The sequence below is a fragment of the Bubalus kerabau genome, chromosome 2 (assembly GCF_029407905.1).
Source record: "Bubalus kerabau isolate K-KA32 ecotype Philippines breed swamp buffalo chromosome 2, PCC_UOA_SB_1v2, whole genome shotgun sequence".
In the NCBI taxonomy this organism is placed as follows: domain Eukaryota; kingdom Metazoa; phylum Chordata; class Mammalia; order Artiodactyla; family Bovidae; genus Bubalus; species Bubalus kerabau.
Genome location: NC_073625.1, coordinates 190,428,930 through 190,442,876, shown reverse-complemented (window position 1 = coordinate 190,442,876; position 13,947 = coordinate 190,428,930). Strand labels below are relative to the sequence as shown.

The 13,947-nt window shown below is 47.6% G+C and overlaps 1 protein-coding gene across 4 annotated transcripts in view; it reads right to left on the bottom strand.

Moving 5' to 3' along the window:
- Positions 1-13,947, bottom strand: part of TRAPPC10 (trafficking protein particle complex subunit 10) — a 75,806-nt gene that overhangs the window by 34,709 nt on the left and 27,150 nt on the right. For 2 of the 4 annotated variants that reach the window (XM_055569777.1, XM_055569778.1), the window contains exons 4-7: positions 9,458-9,654; positions 6,585-6,780; positions 4,680-4,791; positions 1,999-2,246 (exon numbers count right to left, since the gene is read on the bottom strand). In XM_055569777.1, the coding sequence (XP_055425752.1) occupies positions 1,999-2,246; positions 4,680-4,791; positions 6,585-6,780; positions 9,458-9,654 (753 nt within the window). Of the gene's footprint in view, positions 1-1,998; positions 2,247-4,679; positions 4,792-6,584; positions 6,781-9,457; positions 9,655-13,947 lie in introns of those variants that run through there. The other 2 variants (XM_055569779.1, XM_055569780.1) reach the window with 2 other exon arrangements.

The following is a 13,947-nucleotide window of genomic DNA, read 5'->3' as shown; positions in this document are numbered from 1 at the left end:
ACCCCAGGCCACACCACGGAGGGGGCATCTGGCCACCTCAGCGTCTCCTACTCTCAGAGAAGACACTATAAATCAACTGATGCACCAACAAGGAAGTCACCACAACTTGCTTTACAAACCACAAAGAGCAAACACAGGCATTTTCTGCAAAAGAAACATCACAGTAAGAAATGCACAAAATGGTTGCAATACATATGCTTTTGGCTTAATAAGGATAAATGACCAAACCTAACCCTAGAAGCACCACATGCTGGCCCAACCTGCAAGCTGCCTGAGGACTGACTCTGCAAGCGGCAGTTCTGCCCAGCTCTGTGTGGGGGAACCCAAGGCTCTACGCTGGCCTCTGGCCATGGACATGACTGTCAATAACAATCACCAGAAAGAAAGCTAGCAGACACAGGAAATGAGTTCTAGTTTTGAGAGCGGAATCAAATATGCAGAAAAAATAAATAATTTTGAGTCTTGAATTTTCATTGTCTCCATAAAAATTTAAAGAAATTCTAAGACTAAAACTTATCCGCTTTATTGCCAACCGCAAAACTTCTTTAAGATATAAGGACCACCCCCAGCTCCCAAAACAACCTAGAGAGAGATCTCAGATGAGAAAGTAGAGACAGGAGTTCTGTGCCTGATGCCCCACATGCCCTCTCCAGGGAGAACACCATCACTAAGTCCTAAAGAGCCCTCCTGGGTGACCCCAATTTGAAGGTGCCAAGGCTGGACTGCTTGGGCTCTTAATACACTCCCATGTTTTCCCCTGATCCACTAACAAGAGAAAATCTCTCAGTCAGTAAATCTCTAGGCAGCCCTGTCCCATTAATGAAGCAACCCCCTCAGCCCTGGAGTCTGTACAACTAGACTGCAATAGCCAAAGAAGATTATCTCAACCTACTCGGTGACAGGTGGCCATAAGAACATCACCTCAAGGTGGAAACTGTTCTTTTTTTCTCATATGTTTGATTAGATGTCCAAGGAAGAAAAATAATTTGATAAAAAGTCCTAAATTCTCAAGTTTGTGGCTCAGCTAGGCTAGGCATCTCTTCTTTAGAAATTAGCACAACAGTTTATCTTATTGAGTCTGTTATTTAGCTTTTTAGGGAACATAAAACAGAAAAGTCTATGATATGAAAACTACCCCTACCACCAGTGCCCTGGGTCTTCACTAACTGTGCCCCCAGAGCCCTGATGTGGAGCCCAACAGAAAGGACCGAAGCCTGCCGGGAGGATCTGAGTCTGTGACGAGTTAATTATGTTACCTGTAAGTCACCTAACCACTTCCACACCTACTTTCCTCCTTTATAAAATGGAATTAGACCACCCTCTCAGTTCTTAACCAGGCAGTGGGAGCGGGTGCCTAAGAATCCTCTGAAAGAGTATGTAACAACTGGAGTGTGTATATGTGCAGTTTTCCATGTAAAGAGGTCACTAAAACAAAAAAGGTGAGAACGCCCGGAACGGACAGTCATTAGCGCTCCCCTATCTCACTAAAATGTTTCCAATGCTACCGGCAGGAAAAGAGCCCAGAGCCCTGGGGGTATTAATCTAGAAAACCAAGTGTTCCGCTACAATGAACACCTTAGGCTAACTGTGTTCTTTCCCACACGCATGCACACGTGTGCTTGTAACGTACCTCCATTAAACTGGGTGCTACTGATTAACGTGCACAGCTTGCTGTGTGTCACTCACATTGTCACCAGCACGCTCATGTGCAAATGCATGTATCTGAAAGGACAGCTCTGAAAGAAAACAAACACTGCCTGCGAAACCTGATTCTGTGTGTCCCCCAGACGAGTGATCTTGATCAGTGAGGCCCAGCTCCCACAGAATAAGCCAGGGTTACCTTAAAAATTATATTGAGAAACTGATCTAGGAGGCTCACTGTGGGCCAGTGTGAACTGCACTGTGTTGAGAGCAGAAGTTGTATTTTCTAGCAATTACTTAATCGGTTTCTATGCCAACAGTCAGGAAGCGGGTAAATGGGGAAAAGAGACGACTCACTTCCAAGAGCTTCAGCTCCTGCACACAGCTGTGCAGCAGTTCTAGGGCGCGCTGAGCCACCTCCCACGGCCTCTGCAGGAAGAGGAGCAGGGTGCACTGGCGAGAGAACAGGTAACTGCGCAGATCTAACAGGGTGGCTTCTTGCCTCTGTATCAATTCGCGCTTCTCCATATCTATGGGCTTTCGGAGGATCAATCCATTCCAGCTCTTCACCGGCTGGCAGAAAAAAGTCAGCCAGTTGGCACCATCTAAACAAACACACATCGTGAAAGGCGCTGACTGCAGATTCCTTCACCTCACTGCATGGGACCGTGAGCCCTAGGGGACCGATGGGCGGCTCAACTGCTGTTCGGCCCGAAGTGCCAGCCCCCCCTCGAGGCTGTGGGGAACCCAGCAAGGGACATAGGACAGGGTGCTCACTACAAGGACACCCATTCGGCACCTGGCATTGAGGGACAGGACAGAGGCCACAAGGCACAACGCCGTTCCAGGCCCCGAAGGTCGTGAACAAGCCAGGATGTGATCAGGCCGCCGGGCTGAGGGTCGGGGACACCTCAGGCTCCACAATCAGTCACCGGGGAGGAGGCAGGAGGCCCAGGCGGGAGTGTGCTATGGGGTTCCTCCCTACCGTGTGTGGGGGAGCAGCCTGGCCACGGGACAGTCTTTTTCTTCTTTCATCCCCACACTCTTCCTGACGTGTTTAAGCCTCCTGCCTGTCTGCCACTCAACCCTGTCAACACCTGAGTCCAGCTCCCAGAGGAAGGGCCCACAGGCACGAGGAAGCAGTAGTAGTGGGAAGCAGAGGGAACCTCCTCTAACTGTCGGAGATTTCCAACAAGGCTCCCCAATTCTAAGAGCCCAAAGACTCAAATATGGTTTTAAACTAAACACAAGCGTCTACAATAACAGGGTCATTCAATCTTAAGGAAAAAACTTTTTAATCTACCTTCCTCTCTCACAGCCACCTCCCTGGACGTCCATATCTACCCTGGCATGGTGGCATTGCTTCACGGCTGCAGGGCCAGCAACAGCACCAGCATCCCTCACTGACCTGAGCTGAGACTCAGCGGCTCCCTGTCCATAAAGTGAGGTGTCCCCCCAGCCGTCAGGCCCTTCCTCAGCAGATCCCTCTGCTAGGGCCCCATTGGAGCCCACTGGGGTTTCCTGGCTCCCCCCACGTTTGGTCAGGCCTCTCTTGGAGGGCCTCCTAGGCACCCATCTGACACTAAGCAGCCTTACCGCCACCCTCCCCCACACCTGCATCTGCTGCCCAGCCTGCACTTGCTACCCTCACTACCTGACTCTAAGTGACATACCTGTTTTTCCATATGTCTCCCTTTCATGTAAACTCCATCAAAGAAGGAATTTTGTTGTGTTCCCTACTGTATTCAGAACAGGGAAGGCTCTCAAGAAGTATATGTATGAATGAACAAAAATGAACCACCTTATCATTTCACTGTAAAAGCTGGTCCAGGCTTACTTTTGGATTTTAAATTGCCCCAGGTTTATTTTAAAACTGAGAGAACAAAGAAACTATGTGAAATATAAGAAACATGTAAGCTATTTGAGACACTCTATATATATATATACACACACACACACATATATATATATATATAACATGGGTATGTAAGATATAAGAAATGTAATTTAACTCCCTTTAAGTTTTCAAAATCTAATTAGTAAATTGCTTTAGTTATATGCTTTTGTCTGTGTCTCAGCAAAGTAAGAGATCCAAAGCTGAACTGCATGAAAACTGCCTGGAAGTGGGCCTCAGTGGGTGACATCGCATCACTCTGAGAACCAGGGTGGGGCCCACAGGCCAGGGGGGCGGCCCCTGCACCTCACTCCCTACAGGTCTCCTAGCAGACAAGACAATGGCTCCTGGGAATCACGCCTCTCTTCAGACACTGTGACAAAGGTTCTTAAAAGAACCCCCGATAAAGATGGCTATCATAGCACTGCTTGTGGTAGCAGAGTGGAGACGACCCAAATGCCCAGCACCAGGGCGGCTGAATCAAGCCTAAGGAGCCCACACTGTGAAGCACTCGGCAGCTACTGTAGAAACAGCTTAGCACCTGACCTGTCCCCTTGAAGAGACGCCTGCGATGGACTGCTAGTAAGAACAAGCTTCAGACAAATGTCATGATAATGGGATGCCATTTCTACCAAAATAAATACCAAGCAAAGAACAGTGAGCACAATTACAAACTTTTTTCTTTGTACATGGGTCACTGTGCTAGTTTCGTATTTTTAGAAAACTTTAAGACATCGTTAAAAAGATGAACACCCTTTACAATGGTGTCATGTAAGACTCACTGTAGTGAACATTCAAATATCACACAGACAACCTCTTAACCAAAGAAAAAGATCCCCCACACTATGTTAGCAAGGAGGCACAGAATCGGGAGCATCCCTAGACAGACAGCTCAAGCTGTAGAAATGACACTTTATATCCTTCAACACTTTCATTCCTCAAGATTCTTCCACAAGTGTGACTAACACCCAACTCTCATTTCACTCCCTATAGCAAGATGGGAATATATCCTGCATAATCTGTTTTTTTTAAAAACCACGGAAGATGATTTAATCATTAGGTAAATAACAGCAGCTTCCATACTAGTTAGAAGTGGGAAAGCTATGGTGAGAAAAGAACTTGTTTCTAAAACTTCACTACTCACCCCCAGCACCAAAGTTGACAACATACTGAGAAAACAAGGCGTCCAGTTCATCGTACTGCACCAGAGCGTCTTCAAACTGCTGCAGCATCTCAAAGACAAAGGCAAGCTCCTCCTAGTCACCCAAAGAAAGTTTAAAAAGGAAAACACAAAATTATAAATCAGTGTTTTGAAACAAGAAGCCAGGAAAGATCGCAACAGAGAAAAGCAAGCAGCATTCTGAACAATGTTTATGCTAAGAAACAGAAAATCAAGTTAATGACCAGGCACAGACAGAAGCAGGAAAAGGCCAGCATGACTCCTGGAGTCCCTCTGTGACGTGCCAGGCCTGAGTGCTCGGCCTCTCGTCCTTGGTACTTCCCTTGCTCCCCAGACACACACTCTTTAATTAGAATTCTGCTCTATGGAACAGCGGAATCTTCTCCTTCATTTACTTATTAAACCGACTACTTATTTGTATCTATGGAGACACAAGGATGCTGATTCTACCCCATGGGGTGCATCTCTGGTCTGTCGTTACTCATTTGCTGCACACACTGCTCCTGCTTTGGGTGTCAGGAGGCCCCTGGAGGTGGTGTGTGTGCTCCTTTGACAGACCTCCACCTTTTTCTTGAGCACCTGCTTACTTTGTGCTTCTACAAAATATTGTATTTTCCCTACATTAGCCCTGGAACCAATCATGTCCAGGAGCCCTGCCAACTTTTATTGGAGAATGCAGTTTAGAAACCAAGATCTTAGCACTAAGTCTGCTCACTGCTACTGAGGTGTCATTTTTTCCAGACCCCATCAGAGTAAAGAGCAAAGCAATATTTACATGCACACGCATTAACCCCCACCCACACATACATCAATATTTCTGAATCTATCTACCCAGCCATCCAGTTATCCAACCACGAGTTCACACTGATTCTAAACCAATACCACTGTGTTCATTTGGACTCTTCTCTTTCCTTGTCACTACTCTTAGGAAATAAGTTTAATATGATTGAAGGGTAAAGAGACAGGGTGATCTGAAAGTTCTGTCACAGTCAGCCATACAGGGAATTATGAACACGTTCAAACTCCCTTATGTTGCCCAAAATCACCCAAATATCACCACGACAGAAGCATCAGAATAAGAGACAAACTTCAAAATTTCTAATTAGGGTCTTTTATTTATTCAAGGTGCATTATTTCTTCAGTAATTAATATACAGGTGATATTTAAATATGAAATTACGAAATATGAAAATCATGCTTTTCCAGGCAAAACATGGTGAACAAAGAACAAGGACCCTAACAGCAACACTCTTATCCCTCTGCAGTGCAAGGAGGGTCTCCTCCCCCAAGCTCCTCTGTTTCACATCACTTTGTTCACTTAACACACTGTTCCTCTTAAAAAACAAGAGAACTGACTATAGACCACAATTTTTGGAAACCTAAACACTTTTGTAAGCTAGAGTAAAGAAACCAGCTTAAGACAATCTTTCATTGGAACCCAAAGTTACAAAACTATGGAGGAAACATACTTGGGACTCAAGTAATTCAACCACAGCGCCAGGCAGGCAGGAGACATCTTATCCTCAGAGTCATCACCAGCGCTGGGCCCCACAGCCTAAGCCAGGTCCATGGTAGACACCAGGAGGCCCAAGACACCGACAAAAGCAGAACTGCTCTGAGGACAAGGTCATTTCATAAAAGGCTAGATGCCAAGCTCTGAAGCAGCGAGGCAGCTGACACAGTAACTACTCAGGAGACCATCTCCGATCTTCCTTAATAAGCCAAGAGAATGAAGCTGGCCACTACACTGTCATTTGGTCTTATAAGCTACGTCCATATGAATGACCGCAAGACAGCCGCCTTATTCACAAGAATGAAGAGGGAGGCAAAGAGAAGGAAGCAGTCTCACTCTGTGTAGTCACTCAGGTACCTGCACCATGAAGTATTCACAGAAGCTCCAGCCTGGCTCGGTCCTCTTCTCTCTCAAGGTTCTCATGTCATCCTCAAACTTGCCTAGGTTTTTTGTAAAAGACATAAGAAGTAATGTCCTGAGTTTGGTCAGGAAGGCATTCCAGGATTCCTGAGTTCGGGAGGAGTCCTTCAAGGGATCGGAGAGTACGACACACCTGGGAAGACATGAACAGATTATGCAGAAAACACTCCAGGCACAGAACCACCGCCCAACAGTGACCACGATCTTGGGATGCAAACGGGCTTCCTCCCTCCTCTTCCTTTCTTCCCTCTAGAACTGGTGAAACACATCAGGCAGGTGATGAGACATCAGATGAGGAAATGGTTTCATCATGAGCTGGTCTAAGGCTATGTATATGTAAGCAGTCAGTGAGTGCTGTTATGAGAGAGGTGCTGCGAGATGGATGGGGGGGTTATGATGAGTCACAAGACTCAGACCCTGTCTACAGTGTGCACAGGAAAATAAGGTGACTACGCCTCAGTTCCCAAACCCCAGGTGCCCTGCCCACTTCAAAAACCTCTTTGGGTTCCCGGTGACTGACAGACTAAAATGCAGGTGTTTAACATGGCACCTGAGGACCATGACAACATGGACCAGCCCGGGTGTCCAGCTCTGATTCCTACTCTCTCCAGTTCAAGCCCACTCAGCTTCTCAGGTTCTCCTGTCTTTTTACCCAACACCTTCCTGCTCGGCTGACACATCCTCACTGACCCTCCCCCCGCCCCGCCCAGCTGCCCTGAGCTCAGCCCCCCCGGCACCAGGACCAGCACCGTCAGCTCACCCTGGAAACACTTCTCACGGTGAGTCTGTCTCTCACACCAGCTGAGCTCAAGAGTAGCGTCAATCAACAATAAATAAAGGCTCAGAAGGACGGGGCTTAACTTATGGGACTTCCCTGGTGGCTCATAAAGAATCCACCTGCAATGCTAGAGACTCAGGTTCGATCCCTGGGACAGGAGGATCCCCTGGAGAAGGAAATGGCAGCCCACTCCAGTATTCTTGCCTGGAGAATCCCAGGGACAGAGGAGACTGGTGGGCTACAGACACAGGGTTGCAAAGAGTCAGAGAGAACTGAGTGACTGAACAAAAACAACAAAGGTATGATACAATTTCACTACAAAAAACTCTGTATCCATGGTGTACAAATCTCAAAGGCTTGTATAAAGTTACAAGTCTTTCCTCTGGATCTGGAAAAAATAACCTGTTCATCCAACAGGTGAAAAAGGTAAAACTTTCTTTATCCTTGAAAACAATATAATCTAGAGAGATGAGTAAATTTGAACTCAGAAATAACTTCTAAATATTGATGCTATGAATTTCAACATTTCTCTATAAATATTTCACCTGAATTACCAGCAAGTGGCAAAATGAACAGATTTTAAGTTTCATTTCCTTTGGGTTCCATCATCCCTCCTGCAGGAAGGACTGATTTACCAGAGGACAAAGGGTGAAACAGCCACAGTCTAGACGGCCCACCAGATGAGTAATCAGTACCAAGAAGGAAATTTTAAAACTTGTAGCTGGCCTTAATTTCAGTCACCCCACTCCCCTCACTCCACCCCATTAGACACTGTTTCTTCCCCTGAAAGATAGAGGGGTCCAGGCAGCTCACTCCTAAGCCCCATCCCCCCATGGAAGTTACGTCATTTGTTCACCGTATGAGCGCTAGGGTCTGCTGGCTCAGCAGCTTCTCCTTAAGGCCTTAAGGATTGCAATCATCCACGTTTATTTCTGACCAGATGCAGAGTTCTCTACTACAGGGGTGGATGAAAAAAGAAACCTACATGAACAGCAACCACCGAAACAATATTTTCCTTCAGTGACCTGGTGCTTATCAACCAGACAATACAGCCTTTACACTCTCCGTCCCTCATTAAGACCTTCAACGTTTACTGTTTCCAGATCTTCTCCTTATTAATTAAAGCAACAAACAAACTAAGCTTCAGAAATTCCCATCAAGCATTGTTAACCCAGAAAAGGAGAACCCAAAGCAGCTGATGAAGTCAGGGATGGTGGGGGCCGATCTGAGCAGAGCAGCGTGCACACAGCAGGCACCAGCGTGGCAAGGAGCCCCGTGCAGGGCCTCCCTGTGACTGGGACGCCCCTGTGGCAGGGAGCCCCGCACAGGCCTCCCTGTGACTGGGACGCCGCTGTGGCAGGGAGCCCCGCGCAGGCCTCCCTGTGACTGGGACGCCGCTGTGGCAGGGAGCCCCGCGCAGGCCTCCCTGTGACTGGGACGCCCCTGTGGCAGGGAGCCCCGCGCAGGCCTCCCTGTGACTGGGGCGCCCCTGTGGCAGGGAGCCCCGCGCAGGCCTCCCTGTGACTGGGGCGCCGCTGTGGCAGGGAGCCCCGCGCAGGCCTCCCTGTGACTGGGGCGCCGCTGTGGCAGGGAGCCCCGCGCAGGCCTCCCTGTGACTGGGGCGCCGCTGTGGCAGGGAGCCCCGCGCAGGCCTCCCTGTGACTGGGGCGCCGCTGTGGCAGGGAGCCCCGCGCAGGCCTCCCTGTGACTGGGACGCCCCTGTGGCAGGGAGCCCCGCGCAGGCCTCCCTGTGACTGGGACGCCGCTGCAAAGACAGCACGCGACCCTGTGTCAGCAGTGCTCGCCAAGAGCCTGGGAATGCACAGCAGCTTCTGCCCAATTTTCCTTTTAGGAATCGATTAAGGAGAAAATTAAGGAGGGGCCTGGTCTCCTCTGCTGCATCCACCACATGCTCAAGCATCAGGCACAGGGCAGGCACTCACAGAGCAAACACTTATGATCACCTGGAAGCCAGTAAACGATCTCACCTAGATTGTCAGCCCAATGAGGTTAACAGCAAACACACACGTACCTGTCACTCTGTTTATTACAGAAATCATTTCTTATTTTGTCCACAATGGAAGTTCGGGGAAGTATGTTGGTTTTGTTTTTTTTCTTGGCATCATTTTCAACCACCACAATTAACCAGTCCACGGAGCTATAAGCTTTCAGAACGTTCTGCCACTTGGTGAGGTCATCCTTTACCGTAGCTTTATACACTTCAGTATCCTGAAAATAAATGAGTCACCGTGAACACAGATTTATCAACACCCTGTAGTTCACAGGGCAAAAGAGCCTGAAAACAGACGGCAGCACGCTTTTCTGCTCTGGGGCACGGACACTCCATGGAAAGTTTGTGGCCGGTCCCAGCTGCGGGCGCTCAGGGCAGGCTCCCACCACGTCCCAGGTGCACATCGTCCTTGAGCCCAGGGGCACTGAGGGGAGGTCCTCCAACGTTATGAGGAAGAGCTGGAAAGGAAGAGGGCCAAGCACGCTGCCCACCGAGACACACTCTGCTAAGAAGGCTGGGATTTTAAAACCCAGGTCTGCAGGGCTAGGGCCCTGGGCCCAAACACGGCAGGGTCCCCTCCGGTCACGGCCCCACCATGACAGGAAAGGGAAGCGGCCGGTCCCGCTGCAGGCCCACTGCCATCTGGGGGTGGGGGCTTCACCGTGGCCTCCTCCACAGCCCCATGGCACTCCAGGAGCCCCCAGAACCACTCCAACCTCAACGCCACTCGCAGGCCATGTCAGAGACAAGGCAGCTTTAGAGGTGACCCAGACAAAGAGGACAATCCAGGACTTTTGGAAATTTTTCTCATTCACATAGCCTCAACAGCGGAGCCAACATGGGCCTGGAAATCAAAGCTACTCCTGACTTGGGGCCTAAACGGCAGCCTGCTGGAGACGGTAGTCCTTCTGCCCCGGACATCAACAAGCCCGGTCTCAGCTCTCCTCCACAGAGAAGCAGGGAGACACAAATTCTCCTTGTTTTGTAACTCTGTTTACAAGTGATCTTATGCTCCATGAATCCACTCAGCAGATTAAGAGCGAAAATCGAAACCAAGATGCTTAACTCATTTCAGTATCAGATATTTTAAAACCTTTGGAAACTATAATTAGTAGCTACTGTCTAAATATATTCTTTCCCTCTTTGAAGAAAAGGATTCCTTATTATTCTGCCCATATTTTCTCTGGATTTCTTTAGTCTCTTTTGAATAACACTCATGTGACTGATCCATGAATGAGTTAAATCTCAAATTCTGTATCAAGTCCCTGTCTTTCATTTAATCAGTAAGTGAAAAGTTCCAAAAGGCAGTATTTAAAAACGTTAAAAACTGCTAGGTCCTCAGCGTAACTCTGAAACAACTACAATCTGAAAAAGAACTTTTGGTTAAAAGGAAAACCATCCCGCAAAATTCTGATTTCTGTGAATTAATATCCAACAGTAACACACTCACAAACTGCTTATTTTCCACACAATGGCAGTGCTTAGGACCAGAAGTTTTACAGGGCTGGTGTTCTGTCAGAACGCAGATACCTGACCCCTGGAAAGTAAAACCAGAAGGCCAGGGGGTGGCAGCCCAGGACCCAGCAGTTTCAAAATCAAAGCACAGATGCAGATCCCAAGGCCCACCGGACAGGGAGAGGTGAGGCAACATGACAAGCTCCAAGGAGGCCTTCCCAGGCGCCCTTTGCCAGAACCCACCACAAGGGGGGCAGTCACACCCCAAGGGGACACCAGCCCCTCTCCTGGGGACGCTGTGGGTGGCAGCCTGCAGGGACTCTCAGAAGAGGCCTCAATGAGCAGCAGGAAGGACAGAGTCCCCCGAAGTCCTAGAGGAATCAGGACAGAGCCTAGCCCATGGCTCACGATGGTGAGCAAACAACAAACATTCCAAGAGAGGCTCAGTGACTCTGCAGAAGAGGAATCCAAGCTGAACCCGTGGGGCTAAGGGTCTCTCAGGAAACCACAGTGAAGAGAGGAAAAGCCCATCATGGAGAACAGTGAGTGCCTGGCTTCTCTGAGCTGGAGAAAGTCACACATACAGAAAGGGAAGGAATGAGAACTGACCCTGTGTGCTGCACTGGAACTGGGTTATGTGTGTGCACACGTTCACATGCATGGGCACAAAGAGTTACATATGGAGGTGTAAACACACGTGTGAGGGACACATACACATATCCACACATATATCCTCCAACCTAGTGCTGTTCTTAGTCGCTCAGTCTTGTCCAACCCTTTGCAACCTCATGGACTGCAGCCCACCAGGCTCCAATCTAGACAGCATATTAAAAATCAGAGACATCACTTTGTCAACAAAGGTCCATATAGTCAAAGCTATGGTTTTTCCAGTAATTATGTATAGATGTGGGAGCTGGATCATAAAGAAAGCTGAGCACCGAAGAAGATGCTTTCAAATTATGGTGCTGGAGAAGACTCTCGAGAGTCCTTTGGACAACAAGGAAATTAAATCAGTCAATCCTAATGGAAATCAACCCTGAATATTCATTGGAAGGACTGATGCTGAAGCTAAAGCCCCAATACTTTGGCCACCTGATGCGAAGAACCAACTCATTGGAAAAGACCCTGATGATGGGAAAGATTGAGGGCAGGAGGAGAAAAGGGTGACAGAGGATGAGACAGTTGGCTGGCATCACTGACTCAATGGACATAAGTTTGAGCAAACTCCAGGAGATAGTGAAGGACAGGGAAGCCTGGTGTGGCTGCAGCTCATGGGGTCGCAAGGAGTTGGATACAACTTGGTGACTGAACAACAACAACAAAAAGGATCAAATTTAAACGTAACTTAAATAAAGCACAAGAAAATTTCTGGGATTACATAAAATAACAGCACCAAACAAGATAAAATTCACAATGTCTAGCATCCAATAAAAAACTGCCAGGCAGGTAAAGAAATAAGACTATAAGATCTATAAAAAGCAGAAAAATCACTCAAAAGAAACAGACTCAGTAAATACAAATAACAGAGTTAGTAGACAAGGCCATTAAAATAGCTATTGCTGCCATACTTCATATGTTCATGAAGGCAGAGAAAGACGGATGCTAAGCAGAGACAGGAAAGATATTTTAAAAGGAGAAGACCCCTGAGGAATTCAAAGAGATGAAAACCACAATGTCTAAACTGAAGAATACACTGGGTAGGACTAAGAACAGATTAGACACTGAAGAAGAAACAACCTGTTAACGTGAAGGCACAGGAACAGAAATTATCCACACGAAACACAGAGACAAAGACTGACGACATGCCCACAGTGCAGTGACTTGGGAGGCGTCAAGTGACCTCACACAGAGGGAGCTAGAGTCCCCAAAGCAGAGAAGAGGAACAGAAAAAATACTTGAAGAAATAATGACCAAAAATGTGCCAAATTTGGTCAAAATTATAAATCCCTAAAGTAAAAAAGCAAAAACAAAAACCCCAAATCCAAGCACAAGAAATGAAGGTCCACCATGGCATATCATAATCAAACTGCTTAAAATCACTGGTAAAGAAAAAGAATCCTAAAACAACACAGGAGGACTTCTCTGGTGGTCCAGTGGTTAAGAATCCACCTGCCAATGCAGGGAACACTAGTTCCACCCCCGATAAGAGAAGACCCCACGTGCCATGGGACAGCTGGGCCTACGTACCATGACGACTGAGCCTGCGCTCTAGAGCCCACGAGCCACAGCTACTGGGCCCGCGCACCTCAGAGCCTGTGCTCCACAAGAGAGGCCACCACCACAAGAAACCCATGCGCCACAACTAAGGAAGCCCACAGGCAGCAACCAAGACCCAGTGCAGGCAGAAATTAATCAATCAATTTGAAAAAAAACCAAAGGAAAGACATTTTATGTACAAAATAACAGTCACAAATCAAAGATGTTTCATGGGTAACAATGGAAAGCAAAAGACAGTGAGGCAACATCTAGGTGCTGAAAGCGGGGGCGGGGAGAACCTTCACACAAGACCTCTCTATCAGGGAAATATTTTCCAAAAATAAAGACAAAATAAATAGCTCCTCAAATATTTAACGGCTGAGAAGAACTCATCACCAATGGACCTGCACTATACAGAAGTTGAAAGAAGTCCTTCAGGCAGAAAGAAATTAACACCAGCTGAAAATCGGGATGCACACAGGAAGGGGATGGAATGGTAAACATGCAGGCAGATACGAAAGACACGCTTTCCCAGGTTTATTCTCTTTATAACACGCTTGATGGTTTACAGCAAAAACAACAACCATGCACTGTGGGGTCCACCACACACGTAAGACTGAATGCACGCACAGTCACACGAGGCAGGGGCGAGAAAGGCAGCGCTGTGGCACCGCATGCGGCCTCAGCAGCACAGCAGACGCGGAGGAAGGAGGCGCAGCTTACAGTGTGGACTACAAACCCGAAGCAACCACTAAAATGACACAATGGAATTTTACTTCTAAATCTAAAATCCTAAACGTTGTCAACTTGCTCCAGGAATTCTTCTTAATAAAAGGAAAAGTGAAAGTGAAGTCTCTCAG